The 27,146-nt window shown below is 41.2% G+C and overlaps 2 protein-coding genes and 1 non-coding gene across 3 annotated transcripts in view; 2 read left to right on the forward strand and 1 right to left on the reverse strand.

The window, feature by feature from the left end:
- usp12a (ubiquitin specific peptidase 12a) overlaps nucleotides 1-433 on the reverse strand; it is a 71,244-nt gene extending 70,811 nt beyond the window's left edge. Inside the window, exon 1 of the mRNA XM_063054232.1 lies at nucleotides 230-433. Coding sequence (XP_062910302.1) covers nucleotides 230-298 — 69 coding nt within the window. The 5' untranslated portion in view covers nucleotides 299-433. The remainder of the gene's footprint in view (nucleotides 1-229) is intronic.
- A 16,488-nt stretch (nucleotides 434-16,921) lies between these two features.
- rpl21 (ribosomal protein L21) lies at nucleotides 16,922-24,810 on the forward strand. The gene is made up of 6 exons (XM_063054233.1): nucleotides 16,922-16,992; nucleotides 17,436-17,514; nucleotides 20,173-20,234; nucleotides 21,133-21,245; nucleotides 23,569-23,719; nucleotides 24,688-24,810. The coding sequence occupies exons 2-6, from the start codon at nucleotides 17,448-17,450 to the stop codon at nucleotides 24,775-24,777; spliced, it is 483 nt and encodes a 160-aa protein (XP_062910303.1). The 5' UTR covers nucleotides 16,922-16,992; nucleotides 17,436-17,447; the 3' UTR covers nucleotides 24,778-24,810.
- LOC134349983 (small nucleolar RNA SNORA27) lies at nucleotides 22,504-22,631 on the forward strand. Its single transcript, XR_010018796.1, has one exon. It is a non-coding gene; the product is annotated as a small nucleolar RNA SNORA27 (small nucleolar RNA).
- Nucleotides 24,811-27,146: the final 2,336 nt, after the last annotated feature.

The following is a 27,146-nucleotide window of genomic DNA, read 5'->3' on the forward strand; positions in this document are numbered from 1 at the left end:
GGGCTAGGCCTCCTTCCTCCATGTATCTTAATGACTATGCCTATCTCGTTTGCTTCCCTGGCCCGTCAGCAGCCATCAGGCCGGAGTGGAGCCCTGGACTGGGAGTGAAGCGGTGACCTGGCAGCCAAGCGGCCGGCTGGGCCCCGGGGCCTGCTCCACACCGGGAAACCGCTGACAAAGCCGCCGCTGTTGTAGAACCAGAAGCGAGTGAACCCCGCAGGACACCTACCATGGTACAAATGGAAGCGAGTTTTCCGACTGTCATTAGTATTTCCATCCGTCCAGCGCCATGTTTCATCCGCTCACTCGGCTCCAATTAGGGGCGGGGACAGTGTGGACGACGCTGAGGCTGTGGTGCTGCTGAACACCCGCCCCATGCACTGCAAACGCATTCCTCAAGCACATGCATTCATAAAAGAGATAAACAACAGAGAGCAAGTGTAAGCAATTTCAGTGACATCTGTAAGTATTAAATGCGGGCTTGTGATTCATTTGCTGACAATACACATGCTCTTCTTCAGGTCGTCCCTCGGGAGCCGTGATACCTCCTTCCAAATCGGTGTTAAGTTCACACGGATGAAACCGATGTGGGACCTACAGACTTTGCCATGGATGGGGCAGAAAGTGCCCATCGAGATAGACGAGAGGGTATTTCGTGAGGCGGTGCGCTCCTTCTGTCATTTATCTGGACTTTGATGTTCCTACTGCCGTTCCCAGTGCTCCTCCTCTACTTTGAGCGGTCAAAAGACAGGACTCCCAGTAGTCAGTGGGGACGATACATAATGTGTCCTCCAGGGAGGTTTTAAAAACATTCAACTTGTTCCCCTCCACCACCACCCCCCCTCCCCGGTCATTAGTTTCCAAAATATAGGAACAGTACGTATCTTTCAAATAGCTAAGAAAGAATTTTGGTAAATGTTGGAATCAGAATCAAGTTTACTATCACACTGACACATGCCATGATATGAAGAAAAAAATAATCAGTTGTAAATAAAGCAGGGGAATTAGTTTATCTAAATTAAAGCAGACTCTAATTAGCCACAATGGTGTTATATTGGCATGCATCATTTGTTAGTAGGGACACAGGAGACTGAGGGTGCTGGAAGCTGGAGCTATACACAAAATGCTGCGGGAAACCCAGCAGGTCAGGCAGCATCTATGGAGGGAAATGGTTGGTCTTCATGTTGGGTTGAGGCCCTTTAAATAAATGTAGACTCACTTTTGAGATGAGGGGTTTCAATCCGAAATGTCAACTGTGGCCTATAGCCAGGGGCAGAAAATGATGTGTTCCATGTCCCATTTTGGAGACTTGAAATCAGATATCTAAACTAAAATGAAGGTGGTAGATGAAACATCAAATCACCACTCTTCTTTTCTCTCAGACGTAAAAGATTCAGTGATATTATGAGTTAGTACATGCCAGCGCTTGACCTATGCATATCTCTCAAACAACATCACTCAAAATGATTTATAATATTTGAAAAAGTTCTTCATAGAAATTCACAACAAAGAAATGCAGAGAGAAATCCAAAATAAATAATGAATGCCCATCAGCCTACTCTCGGTTATCAGAAAAATGATATGAGCAGTTGTTGACAGTGCTACTATGTACCACTTATTAACAAATAACTTTCTCATTCATGCCAACCTAGAACTTCAACTTCAATTCACAACATACTCCATTACAGCTGTTATCAAAAAATAGATGTGAATTCCAAAGAAGTAATTGAAGTGACTGCCTTTGATATCATGGCAAAATATGTTCAAATATGTAATTAAAAGAGCCTGCAAAAAAAATTGAAGTCAATAATAAACAGGGGAGTTCTGGCACTGGATTCTGTTATAGCAATCCTCCTGGGAATATACCCTGTGTATGAAGTGGCTCCATTTTGCTGGCTTCCCAAGGGATAACACACTTTAGTGGCTAAACCAGGCCTGGCCAATGGTTCAGAATCAGGTTTAATATCACTGTCATATGTGGTGAAGTTTGCTGTTTTGCTACAGCAAGTATATTGCAATACTTGATAATAAAAAAGCTATAAAGTACAAAAATATGTAAAAATTAAATTAAATAAATAGTGCAAAAAGAGAGCAATAAAAGAATAAAGTGGTGAGGTAGGGTACATGGGTTTATTGTCCATTCAGAAATTCAGAAATCTGACAGTGGAGGGGAAGAAGCTGTTCCTAAAATGTTGAATGTATGTCTTCAGGATTCTGTACCCTCTCCTTGATGGTAGCAATGAAAAGAGGGCATTATTGTGACTGATGAGGATCCTTAATGATGGATGCTGTCTGCTGGCTTTTTGAATCATCGCCTTTTGAAGGTGTCCTCGAATCAGGGGAGGCTAGTGCCCATGATGGAGCTAGCTTGCCATGTCACTAAAAACCCTCGCAAATTTCTACAGATGTACCATTAAGAGCATTCTAATTGGTTGCATCACCATCTGTAATGGAGGGGCCATTGAAAAAGATTGGAAAAAGCTGCAGAAAGATGCAAAGTCAAGCCAGCTCTATCATGGCACTAGCCTCCCCAGTATCAAGGACACCCTCAAAAGGCAATGCCTCGTAAAAACAGCATCCATCATTAAGGACCCCTATCACCCAGGACATGCCCTCCTCCCATTGCTATCATCATGGGAGCCTGAAGACACACACTGAACATTTTAGGAACAGCTTCATCCCTGCCGCCATCAGATTTCTGAATGGACAACGAACACGTGTACACTACCTCATTCTTTTCTTTTTTCTTTTTTTTTTGCTTTTTTTAGCATTACTCGTTTAATTTTTATATATTTATTGTAATTCACAGCTTTTTTATTATGTAATGTAATGTACTGCTGCTGCAAAACATAAAGTTTCATGACATTTGTCAGTGATATTAAACCTAGTTCTGATTCTGGTTTTGGTTGGCAGAGATCACAGACGCCCAGAAAAATATGAGTTTTGTGCTAGGTCAGAGGTTTTGATCTTCAAACACCCTTTTTCTCAGACAGTAAAAGGCTAAGATTGTATACTGAAAGTGAAAGTTAATTACAGATGTTCCTTGCTGAGAACTGGCTCTGAAGATAAAGGACGTTAATGACAGAGAGTATTGTTGTACAGTGGTTGGTAGAGGATCTTTGCTTTGTGGATACTAGTGTTGGTGCCAACTTGTCTATGCTTCAGTCATTTATCATTTGGAGCTCAGCCTCCAAATCTGAGTAAATTCAAATGTCCCAAGTGTACATCAGCTCAGTTACTGAAGTTGGGGTGAGTGTCTTTAAGGAGTAAAGTCTGAAAGTTTCCTATTGGTTCTGTAGATTAGTTTCACGTCAGCATGAGCTAGTGGGAAGTAAAGTGCAACAGTGCAACATCAAAGATTGGAATGAAGTTTAGGACAATGGCACAGTTTTCTATCACACTGGCCTGTACTGAGATTGGTGCCACTGTGCATCAGTTAGTTAGGATCATGGCTTGAAGATGAATTCTTGTGAGTAGTAGATTTGAAGAAGATGCTACACAGACCCGCCTGGTCAATGGCATCATATGCCACTTGTAAAAATGCCATCCTCTTCTCTTAGTTCTTCTGTTTCCACTGCATCTGCTCTCAGGTGAGGCTTTTCTGAGATGTTCTCCTTCTTCAAAGAAAGGGGCTTCCCTTCCTCCACCATCAATGCTGCCCTCACCAGTGTCTCTTCCATTTCATGCATATCTGCCTTTTCCATCCCCTCCATCACCACACCAGAGATAGGGTTTCTCACCTACCACCCTACTAGCCTCTGCATCCAGTACATAATTCTCTGTAACTTCTGCCATCTCCAATAGGATCCCACCACCAAGCACATCCTTCTATTCCACCCCCCTCCCCGACTTGCTGCTTTCCGCTGGGATTGCTCCCTATGAAACTCCGTTATCCACTTGTCCCTCCCCACTGATCTTCCTCATGGTAATTATCCTTGCAAACAGAAGAAATGCCATACCTGCCCCTACATCTTCTCCCTCACTAACATTCAGGGCCCCAAACAGTCTTTCCAAGTGAGGCGAAACTTCATCTGTGAGTCTGTTGGGGTCATCTGGTCATCTACTGCATCCGGTGGGGTGTATTGGTGAGACCTGACATAGATTGGGAGACTGCTTCATCCAGCACCTTCACTCTGCCCGCCTCAAAAAGTGCGATAACCCTGTGGCCACCCATTTCAATTCTACTTCCCATTCCATCCTGACATGTCAGTCTATGGCTTCCTCTCCTGCCATGATGAGGCCACACTCAAGTTGGAGGAGTAGCACCTTATATTCCAACTGGGTAGCCTCCAAACTGATGGCATGAATATTGATTTCTCAAACTTCCCATAATTGCACCTCTTTTTCCTTCACCATCCCCCGTTCCAGTTTCCCTCTCTCACCTTATCTCCTTACCTACCCATCATCTCCCTCTCGTGCAGCTCCTCATTCCTTTTCTTTCATAGCCTTCTTTCCTCTCCTATCAGATTCCCCTTTTCCAGCCCTTTATCTCTTTCACCAATCAACTTCCCATCCACTTACTTCACCCCTCCCCCTCCCAGTTTCGCCTGTCACTTGCCACCCTATATTTCTTCCTCCCCTCCCCACGACCTTCTTGCTCCGACTTCTTCACTTCCTTTCCAGTCCTGATGAAGGGTCTCGGCTCGAAACATCGACTGTTTACTCTTTTCCATAGATGGTACCTGGCCTGCTGAGTTCCTCCAGCATTTTGTGTGTGCTGCTTTGGATTTCCAGCAGATTTTCTCATGTTTGAAATGCTCCAGTGAGTATTTATTGTCAAGCATTCTATTGTTCTAAATTTAGCATTTCTTTTTTTACCACTTCAGAGTTCACTACGAACTTTGCACCATTCAGATTAGTTTACTGCCATATACACCAGAATGCAACGAAATTCCTTGCATGCGTAAAGCTCAGAGAGTAAATGGTATACATGGTAATAATAACTACAACTATAAATACAGGGACGGGTGTAAAACTATGGCACAGTGCACTACACACATATAGCAGTGAAAGCTGAAGTAGTGCAAAGTGACAATGTTCAGGGTTTGAGGAGCGGCAGCCACACCAGAAAGGGGATGTGAAAGAGCTGATTGGGTCAAAAAGGTAATAACAGTGGGGAAGAAGCTGCTGTTGCGTCTGTTTATCCAAGCTTTCAAGCTCTTGTATCTTCCCCTAGAAAGTTACAGAAAGAAAAATAAATGGTGAGAAAAAGGGTGGGTGACATCCTCAGAGCTGCTGTCAACTTTGCTGATGAGTATGTACTGAATGGAAGGAAGGATGTGATGAACCTATGCTAGACTGGGCAGTGTCTACATTCTGCTGTTTTGCACTCGCTATCAGATTTATTTTTAGTATTTATTATCACCATATATAATGTTTACTCTGAGGTTCGTGCAAACAAGGCATTTCATTGCACCCTGTGTATGTGACAATAAATGAATTGAATTTAATCTAATGCGGCAAAGTAAAGCCCAATTGCTTGTTGGTGATGTCTGCAATTCTCTTGGAAACATCACAATATGAGCATCATCTCCACGATGCCTAAAGTTAGATGGAATTCACACTGTCATTTGAAGAGCATTTCTTCGGCCATTAGGAGGTGACAGCTGAAGATGAGCTTGGTTGTCCATGGCTTCCCCTGTGGCTTACAGCAAGGGGCTCCCTCTGCAGTTGCTACAGTGAGATTTGTCACCTTTCTCAAGGATGGTTATGGTTATGAAGTCTCTCAGATCCTCACTCAATCCTGTTCTTCATTGATATCAAGATTAAACATGTGGATTTGTGGATGGAATTTCTCACTGCAAATTTTTTGAACATTCTGAGGCCTGGTCTTGGCTAGAGTCAACTCCTGCCTCAGCAAGGACCTGGACCCACAGCAATTTGCCTGTCGACACAATAGGTCTACAGTGCATGTGATCTCAATGGCTCTCCACAGGCCCTTGGATCACCCAGACAGTACAAATACCTACCTCAGGATGCAGCTCAGTGATTAACACCATCATTCTTATAGTCCTGATTGAAAAGCTACAGAATCTGAGCCTCTGTACCTCCCTCTGCAACTGGTTCCTCAATTTCCTAACCAGAAGAGCACAATCTCTGCACATTGGTAATAACACCTCCACCTTGCTGACAATCAGCACTGGCACACCTCGGGGATGTGTGCTTAGCCCACTGCTCTACTCTCCCTATACCCATGACTGTGTGACTAGGCATAGCTCATATGCCATCTATAAATTTGGCATTTACAGCCATTGTTGGTAGAATCTCAGATGGTGATGAGAGGGTGTACAGGAGTAAGATATACCATCTAGTTGAGAGGTGTCGCAGCAACAACCTTGTACTCAATATTAGTAAGACCAAAGAGCTGATTGTAAACTTCAGGAAGGGTAAGATGAGGGGACATGAACCAATCCTCACAGAGGGATCAGAAGTGGAGAGAATAAGCAATTTCAAGTTCCTGGGTGTCAATATCTCTTAGGGAAATTGTAAGGGAATTAAGGGTTATGGGAAAAAGGCAGGTAGGTGGAGATGAGTCCATGGTCAGATCAGCCATGATCTCATTGAATGGCAGAGCAGGCTCGACAGGCCAGATGGACCACTCCTGCTCCTATTTCAATAGGTGCATTTAATGTCGGAGAAATGTATACAATATACATCCTGAAATTCTTCTTCTTTGCAAACACCCACGAAAACAGAGGAGTGCCCCAAAGAATTAATGATAGTTGAATGGTAGAACCCCAAAGGCCCCCCCCAGCTCGCCCCTCCCATGCATAAGCAGCAGCAAAGCAACAACACCCCCTCCCCAACAACAAAAAAGCATTGGCGCCCCCCCATCAGGCACTTAAGCGTGCAGCAAAACATCAATAAAGCCACAGACTTGTGGTACCCCAAAGACTACTCGTTCACCTGGTATTCGAAATACCAAAGGCGCGCGCGCTCTCTCTCTCTCTCTCTCTCCCCCTCCCTCCCCCTCCCTCTCTCTCTAATAAGGGAAAAAGAGGTGTCCCCGTTTCACAGCGACAGGGGGGACAGAGCAAATCAACTCACTGATTTATGGTGTTAAAAATCTGTTACGTCGCTTTTTCCGAGCTCTGTGCCCAAAGAACTCAGGTCTCTGGGATCACGGCCAGCAGCCAGCTCACTGCTTACGATCTTCCATCTCCCACGACACATCAGGCGGTGGCACGGCCCTGAATCCACCCGTCTCCAGAACCATGAAAATCCAGCACCTTGAAGGCGCGCTAGTCTTCCAGGCCGCATCCTTGGCATATCGAGAAACAGCCAGTCGTGAGGCCCCGAGAGCGGGTCCATTTCTGCAAAGAGCCAAAGTCAGCGTGTAACTCCAGGTCAGGGCCTTCAAAAGGACCTTGAAAAGGAAAAAAAGAGATATCAAAGATAGAAATAGAGCTATTTCTGAAGATGCAAGCAAAGGAGTTGTTGTTAGGTGCCATTGTCCTCCTAAGCTCTGAAGACATTCTTATGTTATTATGTTCTTAACCTGGTCCCAACATATTGATGCAGCTATAAAGAAGGGAAGACAGTGGCTATAGGAGTTTGGAGGAGGTTTGATTTGTCACCTAAAATGCTCAAACACTTCTACAGATGTATCGTGGAGAACATTCTGACTGGCTGCATCACTATCTGGTATGGGGGGGAAGTGGGGGCTACTGCACAGGAACAAAGTAAACTGCAGAAACTTGTAAAATTAGTCAGCTCCATCATGTGGCACTAGCCTCCATCGTGTCCAAGACATCTTGAAGGAGTGGTGTCTCAGAAAAATGCTTCCATCATCAAGGATCCTCACCACCCAGGATATGCCCTCTTCTCATTGTTACCATCAGGAAGGAGGTACAGAAACACACTCAGCGATTCAGGAACAGCTTCTTCCCCTCTGCCATCCGATTTCTAAATGGACATTGAACACATGAACACTATCTCACTACTTTTTTTAAAAATTCACAATATAAAAAGTTAACAAATTTCACAATATATGCCTGTGATAATAACCTGATTCTGATACTGTATTTTTTACTTGGCATTTGACCTTTACAGATGTTGTCGTTCAGTATGCATTATTACCTAAACATTAACAGATCCCTCACTGGATCTGGGTTCTATTGTGCTATCCAAAGCATTCCAAGATATGTTTGTAAGCAAAGGTAAGGATATCAAAAAGTAAACAGTATTAGCTCTTGCTATTCAGTCTGAATGTCATGTATGGTCCAGATCTGTGGATTGAAGAGTCATGTGGTCCACCCACTGATTTACAAACATCCAGCTCATTTCAGAATTCCATCACCTCAAATTGTAAAATAAATGTGTTAAAAGGAAGTTTTTTTAACACTGATGGATCAGTTTTACTTCAAGGGATTCGCAGTGTCCTACTCGTACATTCTCATGAAAATTAAGTTTGACAGTAAATTTTAATCTATATGCAGTATATTGATATATGTAGTATTTTCCATATATGAGAGGAGAAAAAAGAGCATTCTCTGTGATCGCCGGTGACAAATAGTGCAAATAAAAAAAATACTGAAGACATGAGTTGTAGAGTCCTTGGAAGTGAGTCTGTAGGATGTGGAATCAGTTGAGAGTTGTGGTGAGTCAAGTGATTTACACTGGTTCAGGAGCCTGATAGTTGTAGGGTAATAACTGTTCCTGAACCTGGTAGTGTGGGACCTAAGGCTCCTGTACCTCCTGCCCAATGTTAGTAGAGAGAAGAGAGCTACAGATGGTGGGGCCCTTGATGATAGATGCTATTTTCTTGTGCCAGCACTCAATGTAAATGTGCTCAATGGTGTAGAGGGCTTTGCCTGTAATGGACTTGGCTGTGTCCACTACTTTCTGTAGACTTTGTGTTAATTTCACACAGAATTGCCTTTTCGCTCTGCTGGTGACCTTCCAAGGGACAAACCTGGAATTCTTGTAGGATCCTGGATCAGTGGTCTTAAATGCCACGGCCATCACCAAGTTCATTAAGACCTGACTGCATGAATGTGTGCCACCGAGAACATATCGTTTTTTCCCAAACCAGAAGTGCTGGATGAACTGGGAAATTCACAGTCGGCCAAGGGCTAGATTTCTGGTATTTAACACCAGCAGTCTGGAAACTATAAGAAATCCAGTTACGATCTACTAAAGACCATTATGAGAGCGAAAAGGCAATTCCATGTGAAGTTAGAGACAAATTCAAATGGACAATAGCTGAGATAGGTTTTGCATGCCATTACTTCCTACAAGGCAAAATCTAACAATTTAAATGACAGTGCTGCTTCATTCCCTGATGAGCTCAACACCTTTTATGCATGCTGTGAAAGGGATAACGACACGATGCCTTTGTAAATCCACACAGCATCTGGCAACCCTATGATCTCTGTCTCAGAGACTGAATTAGAGCACCCTGTAAGAGAATGAACTCTCACAAGGCATCAACCCCAATTGTGACCTGGTTGGGTACTGTAACCCTGTGCCAAACAACTGACTGGAGTGTTCAAGGACATCCTCAACCTCTCAGTGCTGCAGTCCAAGATTCCCAGGACAGCAATCATACCAATGCCCAAGAAGAGCAGGGTGTACGGCTTCAACAACTATTGATCAGTGGCATTCACATCTCCCACAATAAAGTACTTAGAGAGGGTGGATATTTTATAATTAACGCCTGCCTAAGCAAGAACCTGGACTCACTGCAATTTGTTTACTGACACAACAGGCCTACAGTGGACACAATCTCACTGGCTCTCCACTCTGCTTTGGAATACTTGGACAACAGTAAAATATAGCTCAGCCCGCTGTTTATAGATTACAGCTCAGCTTCAATACTATCATCCCCTCAGTATTAATCTCCAAGCTTCTAAACCTGGGCATTTGAACCTCAGTTTCCATGGATCCTTGACTTTCCTACTGGGGAATCAGAGTCAGCGATACCAGTGATAATATCTCCTCCTCAATGGCGATAAACACAGGCACACCTCAGTGATGTGTGCTTAGCACACTGCTCTACTCTCTCTACACTATTGATTGTGTGGCTAATTCAAATACCATCTATAACTTCAGAGATGACACCACTGTTGTTGGTAAAATCTCAGATGCCTATGAGCAGGCATACAATGAAATATATCTGCTGGTTGAGTGATGTCACAACAGCCTCACACTCAGTGTCAGCAAGACAGAGAAAATGAATGGGGCTTTCGGGAAGTTAAAGTCGGGAGAACCCACACCGAACCTTATTGAGGCTATGGAAGTGTGAGAAGCTTTACGTTTCTGGGTGTCAGGCATCTCAGAGAATCTATCCTGGGCTCCAACACATTGATGCGATCATGAAGAATGCATACTAGTGGCTCTAGTTTGTAAGGTGTTTGAGAGGATTTGGTATGTCACCCCAAAGACCCTTTCATATTTCTATATTTGGTGGACAACATTAATCCTTGGCCTCCAAGAGGATCACAACCTTGTCATAGGGTTCGGAGGCTTGTGTGCCTCAATGACCCAGGGGGCTATGTTGGCTGGATTCAGGGCTTTAGGCTCTGGTTTTTGGTAGGGTCATCCATACCAAACAGGTCAGAGGGTAGAGGCCAGACTAAGAGTGGTCCACCTGTTCTCCAGGTTTGGGTGTTCAGCTTAGGGCTAACAACCATGACTGGTCAAACAAAACAGAGAGATATTAGTCCTCGAGGTGGATTGCCCGTAATGAAGCAATTTCCAGGATTTTGACTCAGCAAAACAGTGATATATTACATAGTCAGAACATAGTGTAGCTTGGATGCAACTTCCAGGTGGAGTGGTTTTTAAAGCTACAAATAAAATTATTTCATTATTTCATCACGGTAAATCAATCTTCATTAACAATTTTTAAAGCGTACATTAGCAGTCCAACTATTCACTACTTCATTGCTTTTTTACCTTTCAATGAGATGCATGGGCTTTGTGCAGTGATATCAGCTTCTCAGTATCAAGCTGAATGAGCCTCTGATCGAGAAGAAGTCTCAGACCCCCATGTTCCATAATTTGCAGTTTGTTTTGTTGCTTTGAAAGAAGTTAGGCAACTGCACTGAAACAATACTTTGCTAAGTATGATGTTGGAAAGGCAATAAAGAACATCTTGACACAGTGCAGGATGGCATTCAGAGATTTCTTTCTGCAACCAAAAGATGACATCATTTTTTAACCTCGGTTTTAGTTCAAAGTCATTTTGTAGCAAGACACGTTTTTCCTTCATTCTTCCTGTTAATTCCTCATTCTAAGTCTTCAGGAATGGATTTATTACCCAGTCTAGAATATGGATCAAGAGAAGATCCTGAAATCTGGTTCAGGTCTTTCTGCAGCTCACCAAGGTGGGCACAGTATACAGCATCTGATATTCTTTCTTTCTGTTCCTACTCAGAGGCGGGGAAATTGGAAAATGTTGCACTTAAACAGGATTAACTTGGACAGAAATGTGAAGATGACTGACTTGAGGTTCACATCATTTCCTTGCAAATGAAGGTTGATTTCATTAAACACCACAAATAATTCTGACAAATAAGCATTGTTGTGCCTAATATTCTTGAGTTGATTACTGAATGAAGATTTTGAATCTTCAGAGAATTTTATCACAGTTTCAAAAAGTGCGTAAAAGCATCTCAGGCAGTTTCCTTTTGAAAGCCATCTAAACAGAAAGTGTTCAAACTGTTCATCATTCTCAGTACAAAACTCTTGAAGTAGTCAAGAACTGAGAGCATGGGACTTGATTTTACTTACCACTGTGTTAACAGTATTTAATGATTTGTGCAGCCAATCGCTTAGGTTTTCTGTGACAAGATATTGTCTATGGATTACACATTGAATTGTAAATATATTAGGACAGCTTTTTTTCCAGTAAGTAATAAACCCACGGTGGCATCCTATCATTGACAGTGACCATCTGTTGCACAAGCAGGAATGTTGGTGAGTGGGATGTCCTCTTTGAAAAATTGCTCAGCAACCTGAAATATTGACTCCCTGTTCATACCTGTTTCTAGTTCCCTTGCAAATAACAGCTCTTGAACCATGCTTTCATATTTTATGAAGTGAACATAACCGAGAAGCAAAGCTTTGTTGCCTGGCAAAGTTGACTCACCCAACTGCAGAGAAAATTCTGTTGTCCTAAGTATGTTGCAAAATGAGTCTTCAACATTCTCAGACATTTCATCAATTCTTCTTTGAACTGATTGCAGAGTGGAATCGCTTTAATTATTTGGTCTGGTGATTTATGCAAAATTGCACTCAGAACCTCCCTTACTGCTGGCAGAACCAGTTCTTCTCCGATAGTATGGGGCTTTCCAGATTTAGCAATGAGCAATGAAATGTTATATGAAGCACACAAATATTCACTGTTTTCTTGTGAAGTGCAGGCAAACATGTTTTGAAGTGTTTTCCATTTCTGGAAATGTTCACGAAGTAACTGAAAATAAGCAAGTTTCTTGCTTTCTTTGTCAGAGTGTATTCTCTTCAAAGGTTTGAGGAGAAAGGTTTGGACAGTTTCATTGCTTCATTTGAAAAAACTTTTTCACACAACAGACACATTGGCTATTGCCTGTTGTTTAAGTCCAACCTCAAGCACTGTAATCAATAAAGGGAAGGTTATAATGTCAGAAATCCCTCCCTGCAAAAACTCATTTTAGGGAGGTAGCACCTCCGCCCCCTGGAACTCCATACTTCCCCCCCGCCCGGTCTACCTCCAAGGGTGTATGTAATACTTTGTTTAGTGATCTTGTCTAATCTGTAAACCAAGTTGGGTATATGCAGAAAATGTGACATTAAAATATGTACTTATATTATCATGTTTATTCTATTACAACTTTAAGCAAGTCTACAGGGAGTTTGGCCTCATCACATAGGACAGGGGTCCCCAACCTTTTTTGCACTGCGTACCGATTTAATATTGACAATATTCTTGCAGACCGGCTGACCCGGGGGGGGGGGGGGTGGTTGTTAATCACAACCGGAATATAGGTGATAAGTCAACTATGAGTCATTTATAAGTGGCCAATACACTCAATTTTGTTTCTAAAAGGGTTTATCTAACGAATTTAATATTAAACACACAGCGCATATTTTCCTCGCATGAATATAGTGATAAGTCAATTATAAGTCAATAGCATCATCACATTTTAAGTTATGTTTGGATATTAAACACACAGCGCATATTTTCCCCGTCTGAACATATAAAATCATTGCAACACACCAATATCGCTGAATCAGTGGGAGGCCTGGGCTTGTTTCCCTGCAACAAGACGGTGCCATCGAGGGGTGATGGGAGACAGCGATACTCGAAGGGGGTTCCTTATGTCCAGTCTATTCCGCAATTTAGTTTTCGTTGCATTCATCGCAGAGATATGTTGGAAATGGAAGCAACGTTTTCAGTGCTTTCGTGGCTACCTCAGGATATTCAGCCTTGACTTTGATCTGGAATGCCGGCAGAGATGTTATGTCAAACATACTTTTCAGCCTGCTGTCATTTGCAAGCTCGAGGAGTTGATCCTCCCGTGCTGACATGGATGATGCGCGGGTAATGACCTCGCGTGCGCTCGTTCAACAGTGGGCGTGGCAGGGAACGAGGAAAGGTGCAGCTGACTCATATCGTTTCATATCGCCAAATCATATTGTTTCCTCGCGGCCTGGTGGTTGGGGACCACTCTTAGCACGAAGAGAGACCAATCAGGATGCTTGCTCTCCCTCTCCCTTTCTTTCTCAAAAAATCGATTTCCAGAATATTGTATATAATTTCCAGGCATCAGGGAGCCACTTTCGATATGTGGGAAACTCCCAGAACTTCCGGGATGTCTGTAATGTCATCAAATATCAGGCAAAGCCTGACTCTCTGCCGGAAGGTACCTAAAGAAGGGTAGCAATATCTCAGTTGGGCTATGGGCTAGAGAAATGTGGTCAAGGTCATTCAAAAGGGCAGATTCTGAACATTAGCCATCCAATGCCATACCCCAGTTCACAGGAATTACATCACTGTGTTGTTAGAGAATGTGAATCATACTAGTTAACACTATATTACAGTAGTAAACAGCAATAATGCGTGGGCTAGGCCCAGAAATAACACAATTTCTTCAATCCAGATTACTCATGATATACCAAGTCAGAAGTGTCACATTGCTTTTCATGCTTTGAGGAAAGTCCAAGTGAATGGTGGGTTAGAAAGATATGAGGTGATTATGTGATCATTGTAATCAATTATGAGGCATGGAGGATCGAACACTTATAATAAGAGATTAATTTCTTAAATTAAGCCTGCAATCCCTCAGCTGCCCACCTTGCTATCGAGCGCCACCACCCCCTTTATCTCTATTCCCACCTTAGAAATGATAACCACCCACTTTTTGGAACCATAGCTACAGAGGGTGGTAAATCTTTGGAATTCTACACCCATAAGGTTGTATAGACTAGATTATTGGAAGTATTTAAGAAGATAGATCAATTTTTGAAAGATCAGAGAACTGAGGGCTTTGGGGAAGTGAAGGAGACTTGAGGCGTCTGGTAGATCAGCTATGATCATATTGAAAAGCTGGTGCAGGCTTGAGGGGCTGAGTAATGGTGTTCCGAAAAGCTGTCAACCAGACTTTATCTTCAAATTAGAAAAGAACGCATTGCGTACTGTAAAGGTGTTTTGCCATAATCAAATGAAATGCATCATACCTCATAGGTCTGGTTGATGCAATCCTACAATTTCTGAGCAATTGCAAAATACTGGTTTCCTTTATGTAGCTTCATGTATATCATGATTCGGTGCTTTCAGAAAGAACAGGCACAGCTTCCTTTGAGAATGGACTAATCTTTTGATAGAGTAGGGCAGATGTACCCCTCTCAGTTAATTTGAGTTTGGAAGTAATAGTTATTTTAAATTTAATCCATGGGGGCTAAATTTAAAATAACCTCAAATGTATTTCTGGCATTGGGATCATTTACAAATAACAGACATGGTCCAGACTGAACTGAGGAACTTTCTCGTTCTGGAGGCTGGCATTTGCAGCAGAAAATCTTCAAGGTTTCCTGCAGCAAGAAATAAAGATATATCACACTGTCTTCTTGAGAAAGCTGTTACTTTAGTTGAAAAACAGTTGTCCAAATCCGGCATTAGATTCTGCCATAGGTCTGTGAAAAGTGGTGTATTTACCATTTTCCTGTATGCATAAATGTAACTGTCATTTGTTCTGACTCTATGGGTACTTGATAACAAAGCAGAACACATCCTTGATATGTTTGCTATCTTTCATGGATTCACTGAAAGCATTAGGTGGAAAATAGAGCTAGGAACTTAAACTATTTGTATGACAGTAAGTTTATTATGTCTATTTGGAGACTCTGGCTTTAAAAATAAAATGAGCTCTATCAAAATCTGCAGGCTAGGCCTCGAACAGAAGGATTTAGGTCCCCTAAGTGTCATTAGGTAAAGGAGGTACTCCCATTATAGAAAGAATGAGGAGGTATTGGAGAGGGTGCAGAAGTTGTTTACTTGGATGCTGCCTGGATCAGAGGGCACATGTTATAAGGAGAGATTGGACAAACTTGGGCTGTTTTCTCTGTAGTGAAGGAGGCCGAGTGATGACCTGACAGAAGTTTATAAGATTATCAGAGGCATAGATAAGATGGACAAATGGTATCTTTTTCACTGGATCAAAATGTCTACTAGAGCGCATGCACTAAAGTGAGAGGGGTAGGTCCAAAGGAGATGTGCAGGGCAAGTTTTTAACAGAGAGGTGGTTGTCTGCAATGTACTGCCAGGGTTGGTAGTGGAAACAAATATGTTAGAAGCATTTGAGAGATTCTTGGATAGGCACACAAATGTGCAAAGAATGTAAGGAGATGATCAAAGCACAGGCATAAGGGAGTAGTTTAGCTGGGCATTTAATTACTAGTTAAATTAATTCTGTATCACAGTGTGGGTTGAAGGCCCTTTTCCTGTGTTGTACTGTTCTCATGTTAAGAAGTCAAGTCCTAATTGACCAAGCTCTGTAATTTCCTTCCAAACACTATCTACCTGTCTTTCCTCCTTTAAGAATACCCTAAGAAACAATCTCTTTGACAGATTTTTAGCATGTGATCTAATATATGGCTGGTTGTGAACTTTTGATAATATTCTTGTTAAGAGTCTTGGAATGAAACAGAAAATGCTGAAAATACAAAGCAGGCCAGGAAGCAGCTCTGGAGAGAGAAACAACAATTAAAATTTCAGCTTGATTAGCTTTCATCAGAGTGCCTTGGGGTATTTTTCAACATCAGAGGGTCTGTGTAAGTTAAGTTGTTTTTGTTATACAGTATGTCATTGTGAGCAGCTGCAAGAGCATATTGAACTCAGTTGGACTTTCTCTCACCCAGAGTTGAATTTTGATTCTAAAGAACCAATGAAATCATTCAGTTACATTAAAACTCACAGCATTGCACTCTCACTATTGCAATATGAACTTGAAACAGGATGTTCTATATTCATATTTAGTTTGATTTCGTACATTTCACGTAGATTAATTAAATATTACCTCAGATTTTTGGTTTTTTTTGTAAAGTCAAGCCCACTCATACTAAATAAATCTTCTATAACGAGAATATTCATAGATATTTCTTGTTAAGGAAACACCTAGACTGACTCTGAGATTATTCACTTCCACAAAAGTCGCATTTTGATGCACACTGAGTAGTTTATATTGAACACAATCCTTTGAGTATTTCCAACTCCAAGTGAGCCATCTCAGCACAAGTAAAGCAAACCCCACCCCAACCACGAGTCATGTGACTCCCGACTAGCTGGATTCTGAAAACACATCCTGCTACGTTTTTTAAAAAAAATCATGTGGTATTGAAATACGAGCAAACGTTTATGTGCATTTGCACACATAATATTAAAGTTCAAACCAAAAGGGTTTCCAATGAATAGGGTTTCCTGATCAGGCGGAGAATGGCCAGCCATCGGTTGCCATGTAAGGAGTATGAGGCCCCCATCTGCCCTTTCCGCGGAGCGGCGCCATCTCGCAGGTAGTGGCCGGCAGGAGCTGGGCTTTGAAAGAGGATAAAGTAGTCGAAAAATAGCAAAGAACTGGGGGTTTTGGCTTCCATGAAGTTTTATAATATTGTAATTTGACGGACTAGTGATGGCGATCGGGGTTCGGCCTGATTGCTGGTATCTGCGCTGGAGAACTGGGTCAGAGGCCCAGACATGTGGCGGCGGGTGGGGGGGATGGTCGATCCTGGGTTAACTTGGGAGAGGTAGCGATGGGGGGAATCTGTCGTCCGGGCCAAACATCGGGACCCGGGCTGGTAAGGATGGAATGCTGAGATTAGCCTTGACTAGGGTTACCTACGTTCCCTCGATTCGTTTAATTTGTTCGCTCGTTGAAACCATTCAGTATAAAACGTATTTTTTTGTCAGTATCTCTCGAGGGGTTTCAATGAATTAAATCTCGTTCATTCATTTTCAGTGAACCTTCAAGATGACTAACACCAAGGGTAAAAGGCGCGGAACGCGATACATGTTCGCAAGGCCTTTCCGCAAGCATGGTGAGAACTTTGTTTTCTTTTAAACAACCACTGATCGTTCTATCAAGCGCTTTGTGAGAAAACCTGAGTTGCAGAGGTTCTATTTTGTGCTATGCAATGACAAATAGAAACTGACATCAATTGTAAGTTGAAATCAACTATTGGGGAACAGAGGAAGATAAATCAAAAGTACACCACATGGTGTTCCTTCACTCATTTGAAGATTTTTTTTTATTCAAGACCAATGAAATAATGCCTGATTCATTACCCTTTTTTATTTTATATTTGGTAGACAACATCATTATGTAGATTCCCAAAAAAAAACTAGTGCTCGATGATGATTAACCTCTTTTGATTGCCCTGTGGGGCAAGTTGAACTAATTATTTCACCGGTACTGAGAGCAACTAGAACATTTGGCATTTTAGAGTTTTTGGTTAATTTTGATTTAAAATAGACCTAGTGGAATGTTTAAAGGTAATGAATATTCTGGAAATTGACTAATAAAATCTTATTCCCTTCAATATTTCATAGAAAATTAGATGATTTGTGTGCACAGAATTTAGGAGTAGGCCCTTGTGTCTGCTGCACCATTTGTGAAGATTTTTAGTTTGATTCTACTTGGGCTAGCCTTTCACCCCTTCCAATGAAGTATCTGTTTACCTGTGGCTTACTTTTCAAAAACTCTATCCACAGGTGTGTGAAGAAGTGTTCCCAAGACACAGCTGTTACAAAAAAAAATGTTGGCCTAGCATTGTTTTTTAAATAGGCAGTCAATTATTCTTAAATAGTGATTCTATTTGTAGATTCTTGCACTATAGGAAACATTCTCTCCATGTCCACTCTCGGGGTCTTTTTATTCAATAAAATACCAGCTCACTTAGATTATGAGGACACACAGTCCTCTTTTATTGTCATTTAGTAATGCATTCATTAAGAAATGATACAATGTTCCTCCAGAATGATATCACAGAAACACAAGACAAACCAAGACTGAAAAACTGACCAAAAAAACGCATAATTATAACATATAGTTACAACAGTGCAAATCAATACCGTAATTTGATAAAGAATAGACCATGGGCATCGTAAAAAAAAAAGTCTCTCGAAAGTCCCATAATCTCCCGCAGACGGTAGGAAGAAGAAAAACTCCCTGCCATGAGCTTCCAGCACGGCAAACTTGCTGATACAGCACCCTGGAAGCGCCCAACCACAGTCGACTCTTAAGTCCGTCCAAAAACTTCGAGCCTCGGACACCGAGCATCATCTCTGCTGAGCGCTTCAACCCTGGCAATAGGCAAAGCGGAGGGTTTGGGACCTTCCCCTCTGGAGATTCTGGATCGCACAGTAGCAGCAGCAGCAGCAGCAAAGCGGGCATCTCAGAAGTTTCTCCAGATGTTCCTCCGTGCTTCTCATGTCTGTCTCCATCAAGTCAGGATTGTGCACGGCATCCTACTTACAAATACAAAATCATTTCGGAGCGGCATGTATATGAACTCGCTAACAAATGTGAACCTACCGTGTTCAGCTTTTCCGCGTGAGTCAAAGTGCTCATTCCATGTACTAGTCTAGTAAACCACTTTTGAACTGCTTCCAGTGCAATCATAGTCCAATACTGTTCGGAGTACTCCAGGTGCAGTTGCACTGATGTCCTGTATTAATCATTTAGAAATGGGAATTGACTGTTATAGGATTCACAAATTGCTATGCACATATTAAGATGAAGAATGAAATTTGCTGTCGTGGAATTGGTGTGATTTAAAGGTTTAAAAAAAAGTTTCTTTTCAACTGGCTGTCCAGAAAATTGAAATGCAAAATGGTTTGTAGGAATTTCACTTCCCCATTAGCCCTCAAGTGAAATATGACCTACCTGCATTAAATTTATTTTCTCTCAGTTCTTGCTTGAAATGTATCTCTCTTTGCTCATTCTGATTATGCATATCTGACTTGTGTTGGAGTACGATTGAGCAACAACACCGTGTGTACAGTTCTCAAACATGTTCTGATAATTGGAAGCTGCAGTAATCATCTTGCCTTGGAGTGAGTTACTGGACAAAAATAAGCTGTTTGCCCCACAAGAATCCACACTGACAATCAACCAATCAACCATTAATGCTATTTTCTGTTTTCCATCAACTGTCCTTGTATTTTACTACTTGTATACCCTAGGGGTGATTCATGGGGGCCAATTAACCCATCAACCTGCATGCCTTTTGGGGTCTGGGAGGAGACTAGACACCTGCAAGAAACCCAGGGACACAGCAAACGTGCAATTTCATGAAGATGAGATTGGGTTTTAGTGCCTGGTGCTGCAAGACTGGCATTGAACTGCCTACAGGAATATAGTCATAGTCATACTTTATTAATCCCGGGGGAAATTGGTTTTCGTTACAGTTGCTCCATAAATAATAAATAGTAATAGAACCATAAATAGTTAAATTATGCCAGTAAATTATGAAATAAGTCCAGGAGCAGTCTATTGGCTCAGGATGTCTGACCCTCCAAGGGAGGAGTTGTGAAGTTTGATGGCCACAGGCCAATATATCCTACATCTGCTGTTTGGGGACACCTAGGAAATTCCGTTTAACTATGGTGAAATGAAACTGTTATTTGGTTGTATTGGATTGTTTATTATAGTAACCTCTATGTGTATTTAATTTGTTGTAAATTCTGTCTTTTAGGACCTGTCCCCCTGTCTACCTATTTCAGTATATACAAGAAGGGAGATATTGTTGACATCAAGGTATTTATTGTCTTTATTGCTGTTAAATGGAATCTTGGTAGAGTCTGGTAAAATAAGCTAGTTCAGTGCAGAAATTCTACAGTTTTAATTGGGAGTTATCCCTGAAAACAGGGCATTTAAAATATTTTTGAAGAAATATTAATGTACTTAATTGTTTTTGAGGTCAGTGAGTTTAATAAGTATCAGATGCTGCTCTGAGGTTTGAGTTTACTTGTTAATGATCTTTAAATGATTTTGTGCTGAAAATTCCATTTAGATTGTGCCTTTTTTTTTAAATGTTCACATTTCAACTTTTTAATTGTCACAATTCCTAAAAATTAATAGATATTGCAAATGGCAGTGATAAGCCCAGTCTCCAGAGACGTGGTTCTGAGATGAATAATACTCATGGTTTGTGATCTATATATTGGCCATGTGGCTAATTGCACAAAATAAACCTTGAGGGTTACTAAGTGGGATTGCTCAATTTGCAGCTGCTGTTTACTTATTGCAAATTTGATCCTCCTTACCACCAATCCTGTGAGTTCTGGAGCTGAAAGTTCTGGGGTTCCACCAATACTGGGCGCTGCTGCATTCTTGAATCTTGCTGTTAGTGATGACTGTCCCCTGTCTCTCCCTCCTCCCCCCCCCGCCCCCGTAACCAAACCTCGCAAACTGGAATTCTTTCCTTATTCCCTGCTTCCTCTTCATTCTGTTTACAAGCCATTTCTACATCACAGTTATACATTAGTTCATCTGTACAATGGAGAAGCATCTTTTGCCCCCCATTAAATGTAGAAAAGCAGATGAAAAGATTTGAGCAATGTATTTTATTTGTATAAGCTGTCTTCTGTATGGACCTTATTGAATTTTGCTTCATAGATCTTCAGAAATAACAAAAAACTACCTTGCTGTTTAGGGCACAGGTACTGTTCAGAAGGGCATGCCTCACAAATGTTATCACGGGAAGACTGGAAGAGTTTATAATGTTACACAACATGCTGTGGGCATTATTATCAACAAGCAAGTCAAGTGAGTATTAAAAATTCAGTGTTTTTATTTCAACGTTGGAAGACATTCAACATTACAGAAGTTTGATCAAAGATTTGATATTAAGTCATGAGTTACTTGGCAGTCTACGTGAAAGTTTGCTGAATTGGGTGGCCATTCCTTAAAGGACCATGTTGGGTGGAGAAACCAGTTGGCTGTGATTTCATGTGTTCGTATATCCCTTTCAGGCATGTGGTTTGATATAGATGGAAGTGTTGGAGTTAGAGTAGATTGGGACCATGAAGAGATGTAAAAGCAGGGGGGAAAATAAGGCTAGTGATGAAGTAATTAGTGAAGGATGAGTGGATGATGCAAGTCTGGACAAGGAAATCTGTTGAGGTTTCCTGCTATAAGTGGGCTTTAATGGGTGCAGAACCAAGTAAATGTGTATTTTAGTCTTTCTGATAAATGTGGAAATTATTTTGATTCGATATTTGGGATTAATAAGTAGAATACAAGATAGAAAACAATTTTTTTTCAGTAAGGGGTAGTATGATAGTTATATTGACGTCACACTGAAATTTTCTAGGCAGTAGATTGGCTTTCCTAGTATTTAGAAATAATGCAACTGGTTCGAGTCCATTATGGCGTTGGGATTGGCTGAGATGCAGCTAAGTGTAAAAGTTGGTGCTGTCTTTCTTTTAAACTGCTGAAAGACTGGAGAAATAGTGGACTGTTCTGTGGGAAATAAACAAAACTTGTGGTAGTTCAGCATCCTTGGTTTTACTGCTGGATTGTTTTTGGAATAGGGTATTATTCCTGTTAATACCCAAATGTGCTTTTACTTTTTTAATTTCCCGGTTCAGCTTTGGGAATAGAAATTCTCTGGCTCTAACTACAGATCTACCCATGTTCCTGGCCCTGGTGCTCTGAATCCCTACCCTAGTTTTGGCTGCATACTTGGCACACATCTGGGCTTTAGCTGCATAACAGCTTGCACCCTGCACCCCAGGATCTCATTCTGAACTAATGGGACAGATGCTGTTCCATCAGAATCTGAACAATTGGGTGCCCAGTGAAGTTCTTTGACAGATTGGTGGAGAGGGTTGTATGGTCTCTGTTGTCATCCATATTGTGAACCCAGGAAAGGAAGCCTTGAGAGAAGGTGGGGTGTGTGGAGAGAAGTGTGAGAAACAAGATGCAGACAGCAAGGGAGTGACTGGTGCATCTGGAAGAATTCAACAGATGAACTGCCGCAGATATAAATTTTAAATTTTGTGGCATAAATGTAAACTTTCATGTTGCCCCTTTCACTTTGCCAATAAGACATGTGTCTTCATTGGTCATTCAAGTGGGGTAGAGTAAAGTATCCTTTTATAAAACCCAAGTATACTGTATTTTACTTGGTTTCTACCACAGGGGACATTTATGAAGTTGACAGGAGGAATCGTGTGATACTTTTTGGTCTGTCCTTGGGAAAACATAAACAAAATTCGGCTTTCCCCAATATATTTTAAGTTGTATCCAAAACATGCAAAGAATTCTGTGCCATAAGCCCAGTTAGTACTATTGTACTTGTTTTGTGTAGCTGTAAATTGAGTTCTAAAATACCAGTTATTATTCATTGTTTCTGCAGAATCAGTCTTATCACTATCGTGTCATGAAATTTGTTTTATGGCAGCAGTACAGTGCAAGGCAAAATTGTTAAAATTTACAAAAGCAAGTAGTATGAAGACCAAATGAAGTAGTGTTTGTAGGTTCATTGACTGTTCAGAAACTTGTGGAGGGGTAGAAGCTGTTCTTTTAAAAATAAATAAATAAATAAATAAATTGAGTGTGGGTCTTGTGGCTCCTGTACCACCTCGAAGTTATGTCCTGGGTGGTGAGGGTCTTTAATGATGTGTGCACCACCTCCTGAAGGTGTACTCTGGCAAGGAGGGTTGTGCCTATGATAGAACTGGCTTGAGTCTACAGCCATTGCTTAAAGCATTAAAGAGTTGAAGCAACTGGCATAATTGTAGTGCATTCTACTAGTTAAAATTTGGAGTAGCTTTCTGTTAAACAAATGAGATATAAGAGTGCAGATGATGGAATGTGGAGCAAAAAAGCAAACTGATGAAAGAATTCATCAGAGCGGCATTTACAGAGGTGGAAAGAATTATCAATGTTTTCAGTTGATGTCTCAACCTGAAATGTTTACATTTACTTCCCTGCTATAATGCACTGTTCTGTTCTTCCAGCAGTTGCTTTTATCTTTAAAGAGTATCTTGTATATAATATGCTCAATCATATAACATTGTACACATCTTAAAATTGTTTTGGTTGTAGTGGCATTCTGTTTCATTTGCTTTGATTTGTATCCTAGGGGCAAGATCCTTGCCAAAAGAATTAATGTGCGTGTGGAGCACATTAAACATTCAAAAAGCAGAGACAGTTTTCTGCTTCGTGTGAAAGCAAATGAACAGGCAAAGAAAGAGGCAAAGGAAAAGGGGACTTGGGTTGATCTGAAGCGGAAGGTAAGATGCCCGTGCAAATTAAATTTTAGGTGACCGTTCAAAGCACAAGTGGGATATCAATATTTGAATGGTTGGAATTAGTTTTATTTACACTCAGTGGCCACTTTATTAAGTGCACTTGTGCATCTGCTTGTTAATGCACAAGTGCACTTAAAAAAGCCAATCGTGTGGCAGCAGCTTAAATGCAGACAAGGTCAAGAGATTCAGTTGTTCAGATCAAACATCAGAATGGGAAAGAAATGTGATCTAAGTGACTGACCGTGGAACGAATTTGGTGCCTAGAGGGGTGGTTTTGAATGGCAGTTTCTTGAGTTTGCAGAGAATGGTGCAGAAAACAACAAAAAAAAAATCCACTGAACAGCAGTTCTGTGGGCAAAAATACTTTGTTAATGAGAGAGGTCAGAGGAGGATATAGGAACATACAGGAGGTACTTCATAAAGTGGCCACTTCATTTTATTGATAACACTGCTATTTCAAGGCATAAATTGTCACTGTAACAGATATTTTGAATTGTGCGGTCAATCCAGCAAGGTTAAACTAAAGTGTAAAACTAAGTAAAAGGTTTTACTTTGAAAGGGGTGATGGTTAGGAATTTATTTTCATTAGGCCTTCGACAATGGACATTAGATTTTGTTTTGGTCATCATTTATTTTACTCTGTCAAAATGCAAGTGCATTCTCCATGTCCAGTGACACACCAGCTTTATGTTTAAGTTGATACTGAAACACCTGCATATGTTCAAACCTTGTATACCATGATTTTTTGGTGGTAAGGAACAGAGTTGGATAACTTTTTTGAGCTGCATGTGTATAATAACCTTATGTAGAAAATGTTTCTGAAGCAATCCAGTGTGACCTGGAATATTAATTTTGTTATGGGTAATGTGATGATTTCAGTTTGGATTAGATTCTAAACTCTCAATATAAAATTAATTCCAGGAAACCAATGTTGTTTTTCTACTTTTCAGCCTGCTGAGCCCAGGAAGGCACACTTTGTGCGAACGAAGGCCAACATGCCACAGCTGCTGGAGCCTATTCCATATGAGTTCATGGCATAATTGTTATAAACTTGAATAAATGTCTATCTCTCATTTTGTATTAATTTTTGTGTGTTCATTAGCACCTTTCCACCTTGCTGGGCCGGTTACAAGTGGGGCTCTGTTACTGCTGGCCGCTTTCTAGTATATTTTCCAACTGGCTTCTTATGAATTAAGATGAAAAATTTTAATCAGTCATTATTGGGTGCAGGAACAAAGGGCTAGAACACCTACATTTATGTAATTGTGGGAGAATAAAAGCCCATTTCCTGATGATCTGCAATTTAGTTGTTAAAAGTACTGCACAGAAATGGGCCCTTTGGCCCATCTAGTTGATGCTGAAACTACCTACTCCAAACGACATGACCCGGGGGTTCCTGTAGTTTATGGATGTACAAGTACCACGTGAGCACACTAGGTTACAGCTGGAGACCAGGCCCGTTGATGTTGCTGTCCAAGGCCTGTTGTGGCAACTGTAGGCATATTTGATAACAGGAATTTAAATGAAGTAATTAAATAATTTTCAAATTTTATAAATGGAACTATATTGTACTGGGTTTAATTAAATGGAAAATACGGCAAAGAAAGCAAAGCAATAGATTCAGCTGGTTACCTTATCACTGACATTTGGTGATGATTTGAAGTTAAAGGGTCAATGATCCCACCCGTCCAGCCAACATCTCTTTACATCCCTGATTTTCCTCTTGTCACTATCAGGCAGGAGGTACTGTAGCATTATGAGAAGAACTGTAAGGATGAGAAATAGTCTCTTCCCTAAGTAAGCTCACTGCCACCAAGGTCTCATTGTGTTCGAAGCCCTAGCGGTGTTTTTTACTGTCTACTTGTTATAAATGCACCTTATTCTCTTCATGTGGTAATAGTACTTCAGGTATTATGTGTGAGTTAATACTGTGTTGGGCACCTCATCCAGAGGAACGTTCTTTCATTTGGCAGTATACATATGTATGGTTGAACTGAACTAGAACTCAAAATGGGAAAGGTGCAATTACTCCAGGATTGTATTACAGCACCCCCCCCCCCCCCGGAAAATAAAAGCCACTGGGACATTGACATAAAAGATATGCAGAAAGGCATAAAAACATTAGGATTGTTGTCATGGGGGACTTGCCTTGTATAAACTGGGATCTTCATGCAAGTGGACTGAACAGAATTTGTGCATCCTAGTGGGTTTCTTAAATCAATGGGTAAATGTACTGGATCTGGTGTTGGGTAATGAGCCTGGCCAGGTGACTGATCTTTCAGTGGGTGAGCAGTTTGGGAACAGTGACCACAACTTAAGTTCTAAGACAGCTATAGATAGGGATGAGGATGGACCTTGCCGGAAAGTATTAAACTGAATCAGGGCAAATTATGAGAGCATTAGGCAGAAACTAAGGAGAGTTCACTGGGAACAGGGACCCCCATGACCCGGAGAGCTATGTTGGCTGGAGTCAGGGCCTTGAGCTTTAAGTCTTGGTAGGTTCACCTATGCCAAACAGGTCAAAGGGTAGAGGCCAGACTGAATGGTCCTCTGGGTTTGGGGGTTAGCTCAGGACTGGTCAAAATAAATTGTTAAGGAAACAACAATGAATGGTCCTATATCTGTGTGTGATGGTATTTCAGAGTCCCCACCCAGAATTTGCATGACTGATAATAGTGAAAACCAAAGGAAGCCCTGAACACTGCCAAGATCAAGTTCAAAATTGTCTTCTGGAATGGACTAACCATGTACAACAGTGGCAAGCTGGCACAATAACTGCAGAAATGTGTCATTACAGCCTACGTATACTAGACTTCAGTGAAAGCAGATGGACAGAGCCTGGCAAATCAAAGGCAGCAAATGGTGAAACATTTTTATACTTCAGAAGGGAAATAGCATCATGGTGTAGCTGTCATTTAGAGGAAAAGGACTGAAAAGTGCTTATTGGCGTAGAAAACAATCAACAGTAGGCAGATGAGAGGCTGAAAGGGAAGTAAGTGAACATGACTGATCCAGTGCTATGCTCCATCCAATGCCAAAATTGGGGGAAAAAAACGCTAACAGGAATGGCTGGAATTTCTAAAAGCAATTTGGAAGGCACAGGATGTATAGATCTCAAGGAGGAAGAAGTATTCGAAAGGCAAGATGACAACTGACTAATAAGAAGTAAAAGCCAAAGAGGGTATATAATAGAGCAAAAATATTGGGAAATTAGGGGATAGGGAAGCTTTTAAAAATTAAATGAAGACAACTAAAGAAGCCATTAAGAAGGTAAAAATAGAATACGAAAGTAAACTAATTAATAATATTAAAGAGGATACCAGAAGTTTCTTAAGATACATGACAACACACATAAAAGTTGCTGGTGAACGCAGCAGGCCAGGCAGCAACTTTTTTGTGTGTTGCTTGA

The sequence above is a fragment of the Mobula hypostoma genome, chromosome 7, assembly GCF_963921235.1.
Source record: "Mobula hypostoma chromosome 7, sMobHyp1.1, whole genome shotgun sequence".
Taxonomy (NCBI): domain Eukaryota; kingdom Metazoa; phylum Chordata; class Chondrichthyes; order Myliobatiformes; family Myliobatidae; genus Mobula; species Mobula hypostoma.

Excerpts from the sequence above, each read along its gene's own strand:
- rpl21 (XM_063054233.1), top strand. The coding sequence starts at position 17,448 with ATGACTAACACCAAGGGTAAAAGGCGCGGAACGCGATACATGTTCGCA. Across the intron at positions 20,235-21,132 it reads GAGATATTGTTGACATCAAG|GGCACAGGTACTGTTCAGAA; the intron begins GTATTTATTGTC and ends CTTGCTGTTTAG. Across the intron at positions 21,246-23,568 it reads ATTATCAACAAGCAAGTCAA|GGGCAAGATCCTTGCCAAAA; the intron begins GTGAGTATTAAA and ends TTTGTATCCTAG.